Raw genomic sequence first — 19,881 nt, forward strand, 5'->3', positions numbered from 1 at the left:
CTTTGTGAGGCAGTTTGGGGATTAGATGTAAGGGACTGAGCACAAAGCTGGGCAACAGCAAGTAATAGGTCCTCAATAAATGGTAGCTCTTATCATTTCTACTATGACTAAACGAAGTGCTCTGCCACACGTCATCCAAGATCACTCCTGGTATCCAGAACACTTGGTCAATGGATTATGGTCTTGAGATAGCTGAGTAGCAATAAAATAAAATCCACACACAGGCAACTGTCATATTACATTTTATTACAGTATGTGTAGTGTATACTAACTTAAAGGGAAAAATGTAAACAAAATCAAAGTCATGGGGAAAACGGGATCTTGCTTTAATCTTCAACTTAAAGTTACCCTTAACAATCCATTTATACCATTATGTCAAATTTTAGTCATCCCTGCAGAATTTTAGACAAATGGAAACAGACAAGGTAACACCAAAGAGTTAAGCACAGAAAGTGATATTGATTAAAAAGTTGAAAGTAAACCAGGTGCAGTGGCTCATGCCTGTAATCCCAGCACTTTGGAAGGCCAAAGTGGATGGATCACAAGGTCAGGAGTTCAAGACCAGCCTGGCCAAGATGGTGAAACCCCCATCTCTACAAAAAATACAACAGGCACGGTGGCAGGAGCCTGTAATCCCAGCTACATGGGAAGCTAAGGCAGGAGAATCACTTGAACCAGGCAGCAGTGGTTGCAGTGAGCACGAGATCAAGCCACTGCACTCCAGCCTCCATGACAAAGTGAAACTTCATCTCAAAATAAACAACGCCCCCCCCCCCAAAAAAATAAATACTAAAAAGTTGAATGTAAAATCCACCTTGGCTAGAACTGAACATTCAGCTCCATCTCTCTAGAAGAAAATCTAACTTGAACCATAATGGTTCATATTTTGACTAGTTCATACCATGTCAATTAGCAACTTTTTACTTGAAAATTCCTTTTCTCAGCTTCACTTGGCTACCTAAGATCCCACTGAGCATGCTGTTTGGCAAACGGCACGGCTTACTCCTCTGAAATTATCATCTACTTTCTAAAAACCACAAAGTGAGTTTGCTTGTGATTTAAATTTCAAAAAACAGTTTGTAGAAAACACAAAAAGAATCAACTGTTTAAAGTCTTATCCTTTTCTTCACTCTACAACAGCTACTTCTACAAAAAAAAAAAAAAGTATGTGGATGCTTTCTAAGAACTCAAAAACGAGAAAACCAAAATCAAGAGGGTGCATGAATATATGTGCACACATGTGTACAGACTTAATCTCTACGTCCTCCCAAACAGATTTAAACAGGCAATCCCAACATTCTAAATTCAGAAAGCAGAGATAACAGTTTTGTTTCTAAATCAGTGGTATACTAGCTGAAATGTTTAGTAGAATACTGCAGTACTCTGATTATATCCCATTGAAAAACAAAATATAAGCACATTCTTCTAACAGCAAAGAATTCTCCCACTTTTTATTTATTTTGATATATTGATATTTCCATAAACTTGCAAGTGGAAGATAAGCTGTTCAATAAAAGCCTTCTTATATATATAATATACAGAAATTATTTTAGAAGTCTGTTCATATAACAGATTATTTTGGTACTAACAAAAATTGTATACAATCTATGAATTGTATGGCTAGAAATGAAACCATCACTAAAACAAGAAACACAGGCTTTCCTGAACTTCATTTCAGAAAAAAATTCCAAGTAATTCTTACTGTGTTAGAAGAATAAAGTACATTTGTCATAGCATACGTTATCATATTCCCTTAAAGCAGGGACTTAAGTTTTTAAAGTAAACAACGTCCAGGCTTACTTCTGTCTGTACATTCAGGAATAATCATATCACTGGTTACATATAATTCTCTCCTCATGCAAAAAAAAAAAAACCCTCAAAAAACAAAAACACCCCTCAGTTAGTTGTTTTCTTAAGTCTAATTAAGCCAGACAAACAAATAGCAATTTAATTAGCAAGCTGTAAGTCAGAGAGGTTAGAAATTCATCAGTTAAACTGTATTTCCCACCTACAGTACTGCTGCTACTCAATCTATTTTCTTCATGTATTAAATAATTAATAGGCATTGATGGTTAAAATAAGAATTTCAGTATTGCAGCAAATGACAGAAGAGTGAGTGAGAGAAAGGGTTCTTAATGTCACGACAATCTTAATGATCCTTTAAAAGGTAAAGGATTGTGTGTGTACCCGTGGAAAGGAGTAGGAAATAAAAGCAGGAGGTTAAGACAGGTATTTAAAGGGAATGCTAAGAGAGCTACTAGAATATTTATTTTTTAAAAAACTGCTCTGAAGTCTGCCCAGTGTACCAAAAACATTAAAAAACAAAAAACAGAGCAGACATTAGTGCAAGTTTAACCGGATAATTTATTTGTAGGGGGAAAAAGCTAGTTTCGATGAGAAAAAGTTCAGTCCTTTCCCTGTAAATACAAAGAAACGCAACAGGAGTTTTAAAGGTAATAGGTCAGAAAATGCAACAGTCACTCTTATAATCCTTTTCAATTAAACAGACAAGTTGAAGACAAGTGTTAAAATACTATTCAGCCTGAATATTTATCAGTCTATATATCCTGTTGTTCAACTAGCTTTTGATTAAAAAAAAAACCAAACCAACAAATCAACAAACTTTATAAGAGCTACCACCACATTAAGAATGATGAAAATAAATTAGTCCCCCCCCAAAGATATTGTTTAACCTCTAAAGCATAAAAAGCTATATAATATCTTTTACAAATTAGCCAGTGTTTTTATAAAAGTAATGCAGTTTTGGACTGACGATCTTACACTGTATTTGTGGTAAAGTACTAGGCACAAGAATATATATATCAATTAGGCATTTTCAGTCTAATCAGTCTCTAGGGTTATCATTTAATTCTTGGCAATATGTAATAACTGGTATGCATTTTGGTACTTAAGGTCATGAATTGTGGAGAACAAGAAGCAATGTATTATAGTCACAGGGTTTATATCTAACAAACATTTGCAGTGTTGAATGATCTCTTCTATGAACTTTGTGATTTGTTTTGCTGTTGGTCACTTGCAGTAGATCCTGCAAAGATAAAAGAAAAGTCAACATAATTTGTTATATATTGTCAACCCTGGCTGAAGTTCTCTTCTACTAGCATGGATGATAAGCAAATATAAAAATTTAAAACAAATAAGGTATATTTCATGTAGGCTGATTTAGACTGAAATGGAAGAATCTGTATACTCCCCTAAATATTCTAAAGAATGTAAGTGTCTACTTGCTGATAAAACAAACAGGTTTCAGATTGAGCATGTCTGTAACTCACAAGTGGAAAGGTAATTGTTTACGACAACTCAAATATCCAGAGCTATAAAAAGATTTACATTTATTACCTCAAAGCTATAAAATATTACCTCAGAGTCCAGCATGTCATTTTTCTCCAATGAACTGTGTGAATGGGGGAAACAGAGGGAAGGGAAGAGACTGACATTGCCCAAAAACAAATGGGTTCTACAGAACTTGGCGATTTTAAAAGCTGTTAAAATGTTAAACGCCCAAAAAGGGTAGGGGATAAATAAGGTACTCATTTCCCTAAGTAGCATCCTATTCTTGTGGGTTTTATAATGCTAAGCAGGATATACTCCTTTGAAAGGTGTACTTCTTCTCCAGTGAAGAAAAATCAGGCACTGAGCGAATACAAAATTTTAATTCTCTATTAAACGTAAAGAAATATATTTATGTACTAAATGTGTGAAATGTAACACCTTATAAGCAGAAATGGTCAAAATGCCAGTTATTTAAAAAAAAGAAAAACAATAACAACAACAGCAAAAAACCTTTAAACTGGCACAGTGGTAGCAGTACTGGTGCAAATTTCCAGCAGCAAATGAAACGTATTCCTAGTCCCTAAGAGCTGATATTGAAAATCTGAGTAAAAGTTGCTGAAAAGCTATAATCAAAGACACATTTAGTTGAATACATTTAAAGAATCCATCAACATATAGCTAAAATGGGAAACACAGACCTCAGGGCAATTAGGAGCTAGGTAATTCACAAATGGTGAACAGGCTGGGTGTGGTGGCTCACAGCTGTAATCTCAGAACTTTGGGAGGCTGAGGCAGGAGAAATGTTCAAGACCAGCCTGGCCAACAGTGACACTCTGCCTCTTTAACAAATAAAAAATAAGGCCAGGCGCGGTGGCTCAAGCCTGTAATCCCAGCACTTTGGGAGGCCGAGGCAGGTGAATCACGAGGTCAAGGGATTGAGGCCATCCTGGCCAACATGGTGAAACCCCGTCTCTACTAAAAATACAAAAAAATAAGCTGGGCATGGTGGTGTGTGCCTGTAATCCCAGCTACTCAGGAGGCTGAGGCAGGAGAATTGCCTGAACCCAGAAGGCGGAGGTTGCAGTGAGCCGAGATCGTGCCATTGCACTCCAGCCTGGGTAACAACAGCAAAACTCCGTCTCAAAAAAAAAAAAAAAAAAAAAAATTAAAAATAAAAGTAGATGACAGATTTTAAAATAAATAAGAGAAACATGTAACCGCTACTACTTAAGATGAAATTTGCTCAAGTTAAATATAAGTTCAAAAGACAATAGAATATATAATGGAAATGAAAGGATACATGAAATAGACTAAAAGGCTAAAACATATTATAAAATAAGTATTGTAATCCTGACACTATGAGACAGTGACTCATCAAGCTGTATCATAGAATTATTCATATTTCATATTATACTTACCAAAATGGTAATAATTCTATACTTTCCTAATACTTAACCATTCTAGGCACCACAAATAAAGTAAATTACACCTCCAATAAAAAGCATGAAGTTTGTTAAGTACAAGGAGTAGGTAGTGGGCACAAAAAAAATCTTCATTAATGGTGCAGAAGATTCACCTTCGTTAGAAACCAGAATAACAGTTCCTAAAAAATAAAACCTATTTCCTATGACAGATCAGGAGTTGCTAGGCTGCAGGGACTGGGTGTCCAAGACTTTAAAACAAAACAAAACGAAATAAAAACAGCCAAATAACTTGTCAATCCAACAGTCAAAAGAAACAGCATTGGAAAGATATGACATACTTTCTAACTAAAGGATGTAAAAACAAATCTGCCATACTAAAAATGTGTTTCCTTTAAAACTTTTTAAACTTTAGATTGTTATGACAAATACAACATGACCTAAAACATTCAAAACAAAATATAGCTTAATATGAAGACAAACATCCTTGCCTAAAGACCAGTAAACCATAAAAAAAGCCGTATAACAAAGCATAAGATCTAAAATCAAATCAACTCTGCTTATACTGAAACTGGCCACGGCGTTAACATTTTAGAGACATTTGGTATTACAAAGTGAATCTCAGCAAAATTGTCTGCTTTTTTTTTTTTACAAGTTTAAAGCAAAATAAAGTATATTATCTTAGGCACAGCATTACAAAACTCAGTGACATTTTGAAAACATCTAACCTTGATTTGATTCTTCAATATTCATGCTTTCTCCATCTGCAGTCTCTAACATTTCTTCATCTTCGTCATCATCATGTAGGTCTTTTGAAATTAATTGTCTAGCTAGTTTGATATTAAGTCCTTCATTGTAGTGAAGCTTCCTTTTCATTTCAAATTGTCGCTTTTTTTCTATAAGATGCAAAACGTAAGCTTTGGAGGTTTTACGTCAAGGTTCAGGCCCATGCCCATTTTATAAATAAAATTTTATTAAAACAGTCATGCTCATTTGTTTTTGTCATGCTTAAGGCTGCTTTTGTGTTCAATGGCAGAGTTGAGTAGTTTGTAATAGAGACCACTGGGCCTGTAGAATTTAAAATATTTACTATTTGGCATTCACCTCAAGGTCATCTCGATGGAAGAACAGAAATATATCCAGCCATTAGAAATTATATTTGTGAAAAAAGTTTAAAGATATGGGAAAATTATCCAGAAAGAGTTGAATGGTGAAAAAAAAGCAATTCCAACACTATATACTATATTTATTACGTACAATGCCTGTCACATACACACACAGAGACAAAAATGAGACTCAGCAATTAACAGTGGTTAATTCGGAGTCAAGGAACGATGACGTGGCTTTACTTTATTATTTTCTATTTTTATAATTAAGAAAAAAAATCCTTTAAAACAATTCTTATCTGTTAAGAAACTGCCAGGATTTAAGACACTGCTGGCTAAAAACATAACCTCATTTTCAGAGTAATAAGAAAAACTATTATAAAGGAATGGTGAAGTGACTCCAAATTATTCTTTCATGTTAGTCTTTTTTTTTTTGAGATGGAGTTTTGCTCTTGTTACCCAGGCTGGAGTGCAATGGCACGATCTCGGCTCACCGCAACCTCTGCCTCCTGGGTTCAGGCAATTCTCCTGCCTCAGCTTCCTGAGTAGCTGGGACTACAGGTGTGCGCCACCATGCCCAGCTAATTTTTGTATTTTTAGTAGAGACGGTGTTTCACCTTGTTGACCAGGATGGTCTCGATCTCTTGACCTCGTGATCCACCCGCCTCAGCCTCCCAAAGTGCTGTGATTATAGGCTTGAGCCACTGTGCCCGGCCTCATGCTAGTCTTTACCATAGAAACATAAGGCTGGCAGCAACTCAACAAAACTGATCACATTTTATTAATAGTTTCTCCTTAAAGAACAACTACTTATGAATAAATAATTTTAAGGTTTTTAACTTTCTTAGACCAGAAAATTTAAAAAACCAAAAAAACATAAAGGGGGGGGATCAATATAAAATTGCCAGCTATGTTATCAATGAACAGCATTAAAATAATTCACCATTGTTTTTTATTTTTTTTCTTTCTTTTTTTTGTTTTTGAGATGGAGTTTCACTCTTATTGCCCAGACAGGAGTGCAATGTCGCAATCTTGGCTCACTGCAAACTTAGCCTCCTGGGTTCAAGCGATTCTCCTGCCTCAGCTTCCCGAGTAGCTGGGATTATAGGCGTGTGCCATCACTCCCAGCTAATTTTTGTATTATTAAAGATGGGGTTTCACCATGTTGGCCAGGCTGGGAACTCCTGACCTCAGCTGAACGGCCCACCAAGGCCTCCAAAAGTGCTGGGATTACAGGCGTAAGCAACACCATTGTTTAATTAAAAATTTCATTAAAATATTTCAATGACAAAAAAGCACAGAGGTCAGATGCTGGGGCTCATGCCTGTCATCTCAGGAGTTCAAGACCAGCCTGGGCAACATGGCAAGACCCTATCTCTTCAAAAAATTTTAAAAATTAGCTGGGCATGGTGGTACATGACTGTGGTCCCAGTTATTGGGGAGGCTGAGATGGGAGGATCGGCTGAGCTTAGAAGACTAAGGCTACAGTGAGCCACGACTATGCCACTGCACTCCAGCCTGGGTTGACACAGCAAGATCCTATCTCAAAAATGTATTTATTTATTTTTTAAGAAGCAGAGATATCCCTCAATAAGGCTATTTAAAGGACCTTCTTCTTTTATTTTCATTTTAATTTTTAGAAATGAGATCTCACTGTTGCCCAGGCTCACTTCCACTTTCTGGGCTCAAGCAATCCTCCTACCTCAGCCTCCCAAGTAGTCGGAACTACAGGTGTGTGCCACCACACCTGGCCTCCAAAGTACTTTTTTTGTTGTTTTTTAGTAGAGATGGGGTTTCACCATGTTGGTCAGGATGGTCTTGAACTCCTGACCTCAAGTCAGGAGTTGGCCTGCCTTGGTCTCCCAAAATGCTGGGGTTACAGATGTGAGCCACTGCACCTGGCCAATATTTTCTTAATGTCCTCTAATTCCCTAAAAATTTTAAACAACATCTATACTTATATTTTTTTAAATTTATATTAAAATAAAAAGTTTGTGTCACTATTCATTGATCATTTTACATCCTCTACTTGGGTTGAGAGAGAGACAGTTCTGAAACTAACCTCCATTTCATTAATCTATAAACACTTCTTTCAAATTACCAAGATCTCAGCCGATCCTCCCATCTCAGCCTCCCCAATAACTGGGACCACAGTCATGTACCACCATGCCCAGCTAATTTTTAAAATTTTTTGAAGAGATAGGGTCTTGCCATATTGCCCAGGCTGGTCTTGAACTCCTGAGATTACAGGCATGAGCCCCAGCATCCGACCTCTGTGCTTTTTTGTCATTGAAATATTTTAATGAAGATCTTGCCAGGCATCTCTCTTTTCTACTTATAAATAACTTTTGTGATTTGTTTTGCTCTTGAGGGATGACATGTTACAGAGAGAAGTAAAACTGAGGGTGGGGGGCAGAGGGGGAGAGGGACCAGCAAAAAGACCAAATTCTCCTAACTAAAAAAATGTCTTTAGGCTAGTCAAGTGAAGTAGGGGGAGTGGAAAAGGAACAAAGAAATCTGTAACTAGCTGTGACCAATTAGTTGTAAACACTGTCATACTTGAACCAGCCATCATGATCATGACTCATTTTCAGTGATACAGTTCAAGTATTCAGATAACGTAAAAGCAGTATTAAAAAATAAAAATGAGGCTGGGTGCAGTTGCTCACCCCTGTAATCCCAGCACTTTGGGAGGCCAAGGCGGGTGGATCACCTGAGGTCAGAAGTTCGAGACCAGCCTGGCCAACATGGTGAAACCCTGTCTTTACTAAAAATATAAAACATTAGCTGGACATGGTGGCAGGCGCCTGTAATCCCAACTACTTCAGGCTGAGGCAGCAGAATCGCTTGAACCTGGTAGGTGGAGGCTGCAATGAGCTGACATTGCACCACTGTTTCTTGGGAAACGACAGCAAAACTCTGTCTCAAAAAAAAAAAAAAAAACTAGATTCTAGTTGCCTTGACTACCACAGGTAAATTTACAAAGAAGGTAACACTTTTCCTCATTAGAAAATAACACATGTTCATAGTAGAAACTTAAAAAAGAAAACACTCAATTTCTTCATTTGGAAATCACAATTCCAACATTTTAATGTAAAGTGGGTGTATAATATCTGTTGAATTAAATACATTTTAGATTTTGAAAACCACATTAACTCTAGACTTTTTCTAAAAAAATGTATTTCCTAAAAATGAATCACACATTGAAGTACAGGCTGTTTTTTTCACTTAAGATGTTGTTAGGATGATTATATATCCCATTTTGCCCAGGGCAGCAGTCTGTTTATGTCTATTGTTTGATAGAACTATAATTATAATTACCCAGTTTAAATAGTAAGTCTATGAACATCCAGGAAACATTCTGCCATGTACACAACTATTTATATCATTTTTTTTTTTTGAGACAGAGTTTCACTCTTGTTACCCAGGCTGGAGTGCAATGGCATGATCTTGGTTCACCGCAACCTCTGTCTCCTGGGTTCAGGCAATTCTCCTGCCTCAGCCTCCCGAGCAGCTGGGACTACAGGCACACGCCACCATGCCCAGCTAATTTTTGTATTTTTAGTAGAGACGGGTTTTCACTATGTTGACCAGGATGGTCTCGATCTCTTGACCTTGTGATCCACCGGTCTCGGCCTCCCAAAGTGCTGGGAGCCACCGCACCTGGCACCTACTTTTACTTTTTATGGGGGAATATCTTTATTAAGTTGTTAAAAGTTAATATTCAGTGAGTACTCACAATATACCAAGATCAGTGCTAAGTGCTTTAAATGCTTTAACTCATTTAATAGTCACCAAAATATTTTTACAGCTTCCAATTTAGAAATCAGAAAACTGAGTCTCAGAGAAATTAAGCAAATTAGCCTAGTGGCATACCTGGAGCATAAGCTTAGGTTTGCCTGTCTCCATAGACAATAATATTAATTGCTATGCTGTGAGTTACAATTTTTCTCCCTAAGCTGTCCAATGTCAACAGACAACAAATTTCCAGCCATGTAATATCTATATAATTCAATAACCCCACCAATGGAAATTAATGAAATTATAATTGGTCAAATGGCTCCCCCTGCTGGTTGACTCATGGAATTACAACTTGAGAAACCGATCCCTCAGTTAAAACTGACAGTATATATTAATGAAAAATTCCTTATTCTCAATAGATCATGTTTTTAGAGAGCAACAAGGAAACAGACTCCAGAAACTATTTCTATTTGAAATACTTTTTAAGGATCTTTTGGAATATATTTTGGAAAAATCAACTGGAAGTGTCTGAAAGTTGAAGAGATACAATACAACTTGAGAATATGCTACAAGTAAAATTTCTCTCGTACAAGTATTAGGCTCAGATCATCACAGTTCTGTTGAACTGGCTATATTCTGAAGATAACAGGAAAGACTAGCAAATGATACCTTAGCAGCTACACATGACAAAGATCCTGGAGCCTTCATTCTAAAGTTTCTCAACTTCTTCACTGTATAGGTATAGTATAGGTAGTGCCTATACTGAAAAACTTCAAGTAGGTTTCTAGTGTATTTTCCTTCTTCCTTTTTTGTATGCTCTTTTCTTGTATCTTTCCCCTCTATCCATAGGCTTGGATTTTCCTTTAAAAATAGTTGCAAAGAAGCTATACACAATTTTTAAATTCTTAAAAAGATTATACATGCTGGGTGTGGTGGCTCACGCCTGTAATCCCAACACTTTGGAAGGCGGAGGCGGTTGAAGCACAAGGTCAGGAGTTCGAGACCAGCTTGGCCAAGATGGTGAAACCCCATCTCCAATAAAACTACAAAAAAATTAGCCAGGCACAGTAGCGGGCACCTGTAATCCCAGCTACTTGGGAGGCTAAGGCAGGAGAATCTCTTGAACCCAGGAGGCGGAGGCTGCAGTGACCCAAGATGGCACCACTGCATTCTAGCCTGGGCAACAAAGCAAGACTCCATCTCAAAAACAAAAACAAAAGGTTACATTCTACATTCACATGAATCAAAAAGTATTAAAATGCAATAAGATAAGATACATTCCTTCTCTTCCAGCCTCCATAGATAAGCACCTTTACTTATGAAAACAGAAAACATGAGCAGGCAGCAATGCCTTAAATGTGTATGTGCTGAATGGCCTAAAAGACCCTCTTCCATCCCTGTTAAGGGGAGGGCTGTCTCCATCTCCTTTCCTAGGACACCACTGCTCCTTTTCATTGATAAGACCTAATAAAGACCTTCACTCTGCATCTGATCATCTTGGTTCATTTGGTATGTTGCACCACTGCCTAACAACAGAAAAAGTATAAGCAATGGGAAATTAGCTCTTTCAGCTATGTACTTTAAGACCATCCAAACACTCAATGACTTAAAAAGCACTGATTTAAGAAGTATTTACTATCTACTCTGCACTAAAAAGTACAAAGAAAATAATACTTATAATTACTTTAAAGATGGTAATACTTCCCCATATTCTCAAAATCAGGGGTAAAAAACTACTATACAACAAAACACACAAGTAGTATCTGAATTATAAAGATTGCTTTCATTTTCCTCCCCTGTGTCCCCAAAATGAAAACCATTTGCCAATCTTCCAAATAACAGATTTATCTTAGCAAAAACTATTAGCATCATGCTGAAAGCAGGAAAGGAAATTAACTACCTCGTTCTTCAGGTGAGAGGTCACTATCCTCATCTCCACTGCTTTCTTGTTCCTGAATCCGATACTTAGGCTCCAAGCCTTCAGCAGCAGCTAATCTATGCAACAATCATGCACAAATAAATTAAGTAATGTTTTGATATTATTAAAGAATCTTATTTCACTGTTGACTCTTACAAAAACATCTAAAGATCATTTATGTGCTAGCTATAACCTGATGAGGAAAATCAAAAGCAAGAGAGCAGCAATGGGCTGGGCATGGTCGTGTACACCTGCAGTCCTAGATACTCAGAAGGCCGAGGTGGGAGGACTGGTTAAGCCCAGGAGTTTGAGGCTGTAACTGTGCCTCTGCGCTCCAATCTGAGTGACAGAACAAGACTGTCTCAACAACAAAAAAAGTAGAAATGGGCATAGAAACCAGTAAGCAACAAGAACAGTGGAATGGGTGCCAGAAGTCAATAAGCAGCAAAGGAAGAGAGCTTTTAATGAATTAACTTATTTTTGCCTTTCTCACTGCTACCTTTAAAAACAGGAGGCAGGGGCCACGCTCGGTGATTCATGCCTGTAATCCCAGAACTCTGGGAGGCTGAGGCCAGCGGACCTCTTGAGGTCAGGAGTTCGAGACCAGCCTGGCCAATATGGCAAAACCTTGTATCTACTAAAAATACAAAAATTAGCCAGGCGTGGTGGCATGCGCCTGTAATCCCAGCTACTACTGGGGAGGCTGAGGCATGAGAATTGCTTGAACCTGGGAGGTGGAGGTTGCAGTGAGCCAAGATCATACCACTGAACTCCAACCTGAATGACAGAGTGAGACTCTGTCTCAAAAAACAAACAAAAATACCCACAGGGAATCCTGTGTTCATGTACTCTCGTCTTCTTGCCACCTACATACCTTTATTTTAATTAAGAGACAAGAGTATAAAAAAGTTGGAGACTCAGAGGGTGAAAAAAGGGGAAAAAAAGGAAAAGAAGTTGGCATAAAACATTTTGATAAACAGCCTTTTATTTACACTTACATAGGGAAAGCAATGTAAAATGCTTTTAACTCTGCACAATTAAAAACTGCATAAGTGAAATGTGTTACAGTCATTAGCACTTACTTCTTGGCTAAGACATCTGGTGCCATGGCTTCAGTGGTCTCTGTATCACTACATGCATCTTCATCATCACCCATCATACTAGTATGACAAGCACATTGTAATTAATACCTGAAACATAAATTGTCAGCCACAAAAACAAGGTAGAAAAACAATTCTATCAACCTACTTAATATATCGATATATTTATAGCTCTGTTGTTAAATCTTTGAGGTTTAACTTTAAATCATTCCTATTCAATACAAATACTTAAAAGTACAGCACCCAATCAAGAAAAGACTCCAAATGATTAAGAGAAAAATATACAGTCTGCCTGCCATATCCACAGGATCCACATTCATAAATTCAACCAACTGTGGATTAAAAATAGCCAGAGAGGGCTGGGCACAGTGGCTTATGCCTATAATCTTAGCACTTTGGGAGGCTAAGGTGGGTGGATCACAAGGTCAAGAGATTGAGACCATCGTGGTCAACATGGTAAAACCCCATCTCTACTAAAAATACAAAAAATTAGCTGGGCATGGTGGCGCATGCCTGTAGTCCCAGCTACTTGGGAGGCTGAGGCAGGAGAATTGCTTGAACCCAGGAGGCGGAGGTTGCGGTGAGCCGAGATCTCACCATTGCACTCCAGCAAGAGCGAAACTCCATCTCAAAAAAGAAAAAGAAAACAGCTGGAGAAAAGAAAAATTTCATCTGTATTAAACACGTAGACTTTTTTCTTATTATTATTCCCTAAATCATATAGCATGTAAAACCTGTTTGCATAGTATTTACATTTTATGAGCTAATATAAGTAACATAGATGACTTAAAGTATACAGGAGGATGTGCATAGATGATATACATCTACAATGCCATTTTATATCAGAGAGACTTGAGTATCGAGGATTTTGGTATCTTAGGGAGGTCCTGAAACCTCCATGGCTAATGAGGAACAACTGTACTGAAAACACAAATGACCTTGGTGGGGGTGGGGAACGTCAAAGTTCCAATTATTCCATCCAGTGGGAGGGAACAAGTAATGCAAAGTAAATTCTGTCTGGTTTTAGAACATGCATTTCTACATCAATCTTAAGATACAGACAGATGATCTATGCAGATGCAAGACTGGGTAAAATAACAAAATTAGATCCTAAAGACCTGATTCAGAAGTTTACAAGCTATTTAGCGTTCTCACTCTACCCTCTAATGAAAAATGTGCTCCCCACTTCAGTGCAAAAATGGGCATCCTTAACTCTTAGCCACTGGAAAGTATATAAAGCAGAACTCAGCTACTTATAAAATACTGCCAGTTTATATATTTCCTGGTTAATTAAGGTGATAGATTAAGTCCTACAGTTTAGATGATGCTCTTTTTTCTAAGGGAGTTGAAATAAGCTGATCTATGTTATTGAGTTTAATTAAGCAGAGCAGGGTAAAATGAACATTTTGTTAATTTATAGAACTGTTCTACAGAAAATTCTAGTTATAAAATTTACTGATGAATTATGTTTATATATGTACATGTATCTAAAACAGTAATTTCTTATATACTAACTGTGAGATTCTTAGGTAATAAGACATGTTTCTATAAAAAGCATCTTCAGTTAAATAAAACATTTTTTTTTCTTTGAGATAGGGTCTTACTCTGTCACCCAACTGTGCAGTGGCACCATCACGGCTCACTACAGTCTCAATTTCCCGAGCTCAAGTGATACTCCCACCTAAGCCTCTTGTGTAGCTGGGAATACAGGCATGTGTTACCACTCCTGGCTTACCTTTTTATTTTTCGTAGAGATGGGGACTCTTTATGTTGCCCAGGCTTGTTTCCAATTCCTGAGCTCAAGCAATCCTCCTGCCTCAGCCTCCTAACGTGCTGGGATTACAAGTATGAGCCACCATGCCTGGCCAAATAAAACTCTCCAAAAGAAAAAAAAAAGCCATGGAAGGAAATGACAAAACCAAGCATTGAACTGATAAAAGCAGAGCACATGTATCTCTGCATATACATAGCCTCAATTACTTGGGGACCAAATAACTTTTCTGGTTATTCGAATGGCAAATACCTACCATTCAAATTATATTTATAAAAGTCAAAAAATAATGACTATAGCTATTTTGAAAATCTTTTTTTCTGGCCGGGCACGGTGGCTCATGCCTGTAATCCCAGCACTTTGGGAGGCCCAGGCGGGCAAATCACAAGGGCAGGAGTTTGAGACCAGCCTGACCAACATGGTGAAATCCCGTCTCAACTAAAAATACAAAAATTAGCTGGGTGTGGTGGTGGGAACCTGTAATCCCAGCTACTTGGAGGCTAAGGCAGCAGAACCCCCGGGGTGGAAGCTGAACCCCTGGGGCAGAGGTTGCAGTGAGCTGAGATCGCACCATTGCACTCCAGCCTGGGTGACAGAGCAAGACCCCATTTAAAAAAAAAATGAGACAAGTCTCCTTCTTGTCTTGACCCTCCTGATTGACCCTCCAGACAAGTCAACCAGGCTGGAGTGCAGTGCTATGATCATGGCTAACTGCATCTTCAACCTCCCACACTCAAACAACCTCCTGCCTCAGCCTCCTAGGTAGCTGGGGCTACAATTACACACCACCACCTCTGGATAATTTTTTTTTCTGGGACAGAGTTTCACTCTGGTTGCCCAGACTGGAGTGCAATGGGGCGATCTCGGCTCACTGCAACCTCCACCTACCAGGTTCAAGCAATTCTCCTGCGTCAGCCTCCCGAGCAGCTGGGATTACAGGCTCCCACCACCATGCCTGGATATATTTTTGTATTTTCAGTAGAGATGGGGTTTCACCATGTTGGCCAGGCTGGTCTTGAACTCCTGACCTCAGCTGAACAGCCCACCTCAGCATCTCAAGTGCTGGGATTACTGGCGTGAGCCACTGCGCCTGGCCAGTTTTGTTTTTGTTTTGAATTTTTTTGTAGAGATGGAGTCCCACTCTTGTCCAGGCTGGTCTCGAACTCCTAGGCAAGAGTTCTTAGGGGACAGACATGGTGGCTCATGCCTGTAATCCCAGCACTTTGGAAGGCTGAGGCAGGTGGTTCACTTGGGGTCAGGAGTTCCAGACCAGCTTGGCTATCACAGCAAAACCGTCTCTACTAAAAATACAAAATTTAGCCAGGTGTGGTAGTGGGTGCCTATAATCTCAGCTACTCAGGAGGCTGAGGCACAAGAATCTCTTGAGCCTGGGAGGTGGAGATTGCAGTGAGCTGAGATCATGCCACTGCACTACAGCCTGGGTGACACAGTGAGACTCTGTCTCAGAAAAAAAAAGCTCTATGGGAGGCTAAGCGATCCTCTTGCTTCAGGCTCCCAAAGTGCTGAGATTACAGATATTAAGCCACTATACCTGGCCTCAACTATTTTTTTTTTCGGGAAGGGACTGAGCCTGACAAGGCTGCCGGGCTGCGAGGCCCCGGCCCCCCAACTATTTTTTTTAATCACGTCTGATCTTAATTCTTTTAGGATAGTTATCCCCAACTAACACAAGCGAGCAAAGGATCCCCACTACATTTATTAAAAAGAAAGAACACTCTGATTTTGGATGCTAGTACAATAAAGGTTTTAAGATACGTTTCAGAAGTTGAACATGGTGGTGTGTACCCATAGTCTCAGCTACTTGAGAGGCAGAAGATGGAGGATCATGTGAGCCAGGAGTTCCAGGCTGTAGTGTGCTATGATGGTGCTGGTCAATAGCCACTGCACTGGGCAACATAGTGATCCTATATCTTTTTTTTTTTTTTCAAAGTTATGTCTTAAAGTATATACCTGCAATTTAGGAGAAAAATAAGAATATAAACCTGTTTTTAACATGTGTATTTATTTTAACTAATTGTAATTTTATTCTTTTTCTTCCCCTCAACTTATTTATTTTGATTTCAGTAGGTTTTTGGGGAACAAATGATGTCTGGTTACATGGATATGCTCTTTAGTGGTGATTTCTGAGGTTTTGGTGCACCCATCACCAGAGCAGTATACACCATACCCAGTGTGTAGTCTTTTATCCCTCTCCACCCTCCCACCCCCATCCCCAAACTCCACTGTATCATTCTTATGCCTTTGTGTCCTCATAGCTTAGCTCCCACTAATAAGTGAAAAAATATGATGTCTGGTTTTCCATTCCTGGGTTATTTCACTTGGAATAATGGTCTCCAACTCCAACCAGGTTGTTGTGAATGCCATTATTTTGTTCCTTTTTATATATATTCCATGGTATATACAAAAATACCACAAAAATATGTATTTCTTCACTCAAATATCATTAGTATTGAGTTTTAGCATCTGTCCCTATTTCATTATTTTTTTACCCTCATCACAATCTTTATCTTCATGTTTATTGTTACTCTTTATTTTTGTTAGTAACAAACTGTTTCAAATTATCTTCTAAAGTTTTCACCCACTGATTTAAAATATAGTTCTTAACTCTTTATTCTTTCATTACAGAACAAATGGAAACTGCAGTTAACTCTATTTTAACAGTAACTTCTGGATTTATGCTACTTATTTCAATAACAAAATATTTTAATCCTTGAAATCTTTTATTTTTTCAATGCAAGTTAGGTAGGGAATAACTTTTTATTTTATTTTTGGTAGACAGAGAGTTTTGCTATGTTGCTTAGGCTGGTCTTGATTTCCTGGCCTGGAGCAATTCTCCCACCTCTGCCTCTGTAATCTCAAAATGCTGAGATTACAGGCATGCGCACTATGCCCAGCCAAGGTATTTTCTTTTATTTTTTCTTTTTGAGATGGAGTTTTGTTCTTGTTGCCCAGGCTGGAGTGAAATGGTGCGATCTGGGCTCACTGCAACCTCTGCTTCCCAGGTTCAAGACATTCTCCTGCCTCAGCCTCCTTGGGATTACAGGTGCTGCCACCATGCCTGGCTAATTTTATTTATTTATTTTATCTATCTATCTATCTATCTATCTATCTATCTCCCTCCCTCCCTCCCTCCCTCCATGCCTGGCTAATTTTATTTATTTATTTATTTGTTTATTTGTTTGTTTGTTTGTTTTTGAGACAGAGTTTTGCTCTTGTTACCCAGGCTGGAGTGCAATGGCGCGATCTCGGCTCACCACAACCTCCGCCTCCTGGGTTCAGGCAATTCTCCTGCCTCAGCCTCCTGAGTAGCTGGGATTACAGGCACATGCCACCATGCCCAGCTAATTTTTTGTATTTTTAGTAGAGAGGGAGTTTCACCATGTTGACCAGGATGGTCTTGATCTCTTGACCTCATGATTCACCCGCCTCAGCCTCCCAAAGAGCTAGGATTAAAGGCTTGAGCCACCGCACCCGGCCTATTTATTCATTTATTAAGTAGAGACATGGTTTTGCCATGTTGGCCAGGCTGGTCTTGAACTCCTGACCTCAGGTGATCTGCCTGCCTTGGCCTCCCAAAGTGCTGGGATTAGAGGAGTGAGCCACAGCACCCAGCCCAAGGTATTATCTTAATTAGATATCTATACTTATTTAGAATCTTCATCTTCTCATAATGCTTACTGCATTGTTTCTGTCTTCATACTGGTTACTGCTGCCTCATGTAATTTCACAATTCATTTAGAAAATTCTGAGATTTGAAACTGCCAAAAATCACAAATAAGTATCTGAACAACAATATTACATTAAGTTAAAAAAGACATAAACACCTATCTTTCAGTGGGTTACAAAAGAGTTACCATCCACGCAGTTATGCTTCTCTGCAAAGAGACTGGGTAAACCCCAGATTTCTATTTGGGAAGCAAACAAGCCCCTATCTCATTGGCATTTCAAGGAAGTTAAACTAGTCGATGTACACCATTAGTAACCAGCAACCACTGAGGTGCAACAAATAAACATTTACTACTACAATTATAATGTATGAAATGGGTTACGTAATTTTAAAGTTACACATATTCTATTACTAAAAAAATTGCAGTTAGGTTATTGAATTAACTAGTGCTCCAGTAACAAATCTAGAATAAAACAAATTCAAATAGGCCGTTATACAGAAGCTCATATTAAATGCAAAATGGATGTAAGTCACAAGAGGAATGATGCCTATGAACATTACCTATGGTAAGGAGTGCTTGGTTCATCTATTTTCATTAAACCATAGTCTTTGTCTGCTGGATGATACGTCGCCAAGATGTTCATTTCATCCCACTTCTGGGATTTTTTGCTAAAATTAAAAAGAAAAAACATTTTCCCCAATGTAGAAAAAGAAAAACTTGAACATCAAAATTCACAAATGTCCAAATTTCACATTTCAACTTCTATTTGATGGCTAACCTCTATTTTCACATGTAATTTCTTGGAATAGAAGCTGACTCAGGGTAAAAAACTATTAAGAAACTACAGTAAAATGTCAGTAAATGCAGAACAATTAGTGACCACATATTTAAAACATAGCATTTAGTATCTATATCAGGCATTCAAAACATTACTATATTTGGCCTATAGAATTAATAATACAAATCAAAATCCACACATTCCCTGATGTCAACAAGCATTTTTCATCTATATACCAGTAAATGGTAAAAAACAAAACAGGAATATTTCCTTGGCATAATTTGTTTCTGGGATATCTGTTAATTAAAACATAAAGATTCAAAGCTACCAGGCATGGCCATTATTTTTGTTTTCTGAGACAGAGTTTTGCTTTTGTCACCCAGGCTGGAGTGCAATGGCACAATCTTGGCTCACCCGCAACCTCCGACCCCTGAATTCAAGCAATTCTCCTGCCTCAGCTTCCCTAGTAGCTGGGATTACAGGCGCCTGATACCACGCCCTGCTAATTTTTGTAATTTTAGTAGAGACAGTCCCCACCATGTTGATAAAGCTGGTCTCAAACTCCTGACCTTATGTGATCTGCCCGTCTCGGCCTCCCAAAGTGGTGGGACTACAGGCATGAGCTACCGCACCTGCCCTATAAGTACTTTGGGAACATCTGTTAAAGTCTCATTTAATGAAGTATTTGCACAACTATTAAGGTGCTCAATAATTAAATGTTTTAACTTTAAATTCTTATATACTCATTAAAAAAGACCTCAAAGACCCTCCCTTCCAAAAGCCAACATTATTTTGTTGCCTACACAGTTTGTTTCTTAGTATATACTTGGAAAAACCTGCTTTAAAAAGAATCAATGTAAATGTTATACTGATTTAAATCATCCTTTCTGCATCTGGTCTAAACTGGTGGTTTCACTGTAGGTATTTTCAATTTCTCAGATCCTGAAATACCCTTTAAGAATAACAAGGCGGTTTACTTGTCCCCAAACACAACATCTCTAATTTAACTTCTAGATCAGGAGGTCACAGAGGACCTTTAAGGCTTAGTACACACGGTAGTCTATTC

The 19,881-nt window shown here is 38.3% G+C and overlaps 1 protein-coding gene and 1 pseudogene across 2 annotated transcripts in view; both read right to left on the minus strand.

Annotated features, from left to right (window-relative positions):
* Window positions 1-226: 226 nt before the first annotated feature.
* Window positions 227-19,881, minus strand: part of PPP1R2 (protein phosphatase 1 regulatory inhibitor subunit 2) — a 29,296-nt gene continuing 9,641 nt past the window's right edge. Inside the window, exons 2-6 of one of the 2 annotated variants that reach the window (XM_002758211.6) lie at window positions 18,598-18,705; window positions 12,560-12,637; window positions 11,460-11,554; window positions 5,441-5,608; window positions 227-3,046 (exon numbers count right to left, since the gene is read on the minus strand). In XM_002758211.6, the coding sequence (XP_002758257.1) occupies window positions 3,000-3,046; window positions 5,441-5,608; window positions 11,460-11,554; window positions 12,560-12,637; window positions 18,598-18,705 (496 nt within the window). In that variant the 3' untranslated portion in view covers window positions 227-2,999. Of the gene's footprint in view, window positions 3,047-5,440; window positions 5,630-11,459; window positions 11,555-12,559; window positions 12,638-18,597; window positions 18,706-19,881 lie in introns of both variants that reach the window. The other variant, XM_035274943.3, reaches the window with a different exon arrangement.
* LOC118148199 (U6atac minor spliceosomal RNA) lies at window positions 10,881-10,998 on the minus strand (annotated as a pseudogene).

Source organism: Callithrix jacchus, chromosome 15, assembly GCF_049354715.1.
Source record: "Callithrix jacchus isolate 240 chromosome 15, calJac240_pri, whole genome shotgun sequence".
In the NCBI taxonomy this organism is placed as follows: domain Eukaryota; kingdom Metazoa; phylum Chordata; class Mammalia; order Primates; family Cebidae; genus Callithrix; species Callithrix jacchus.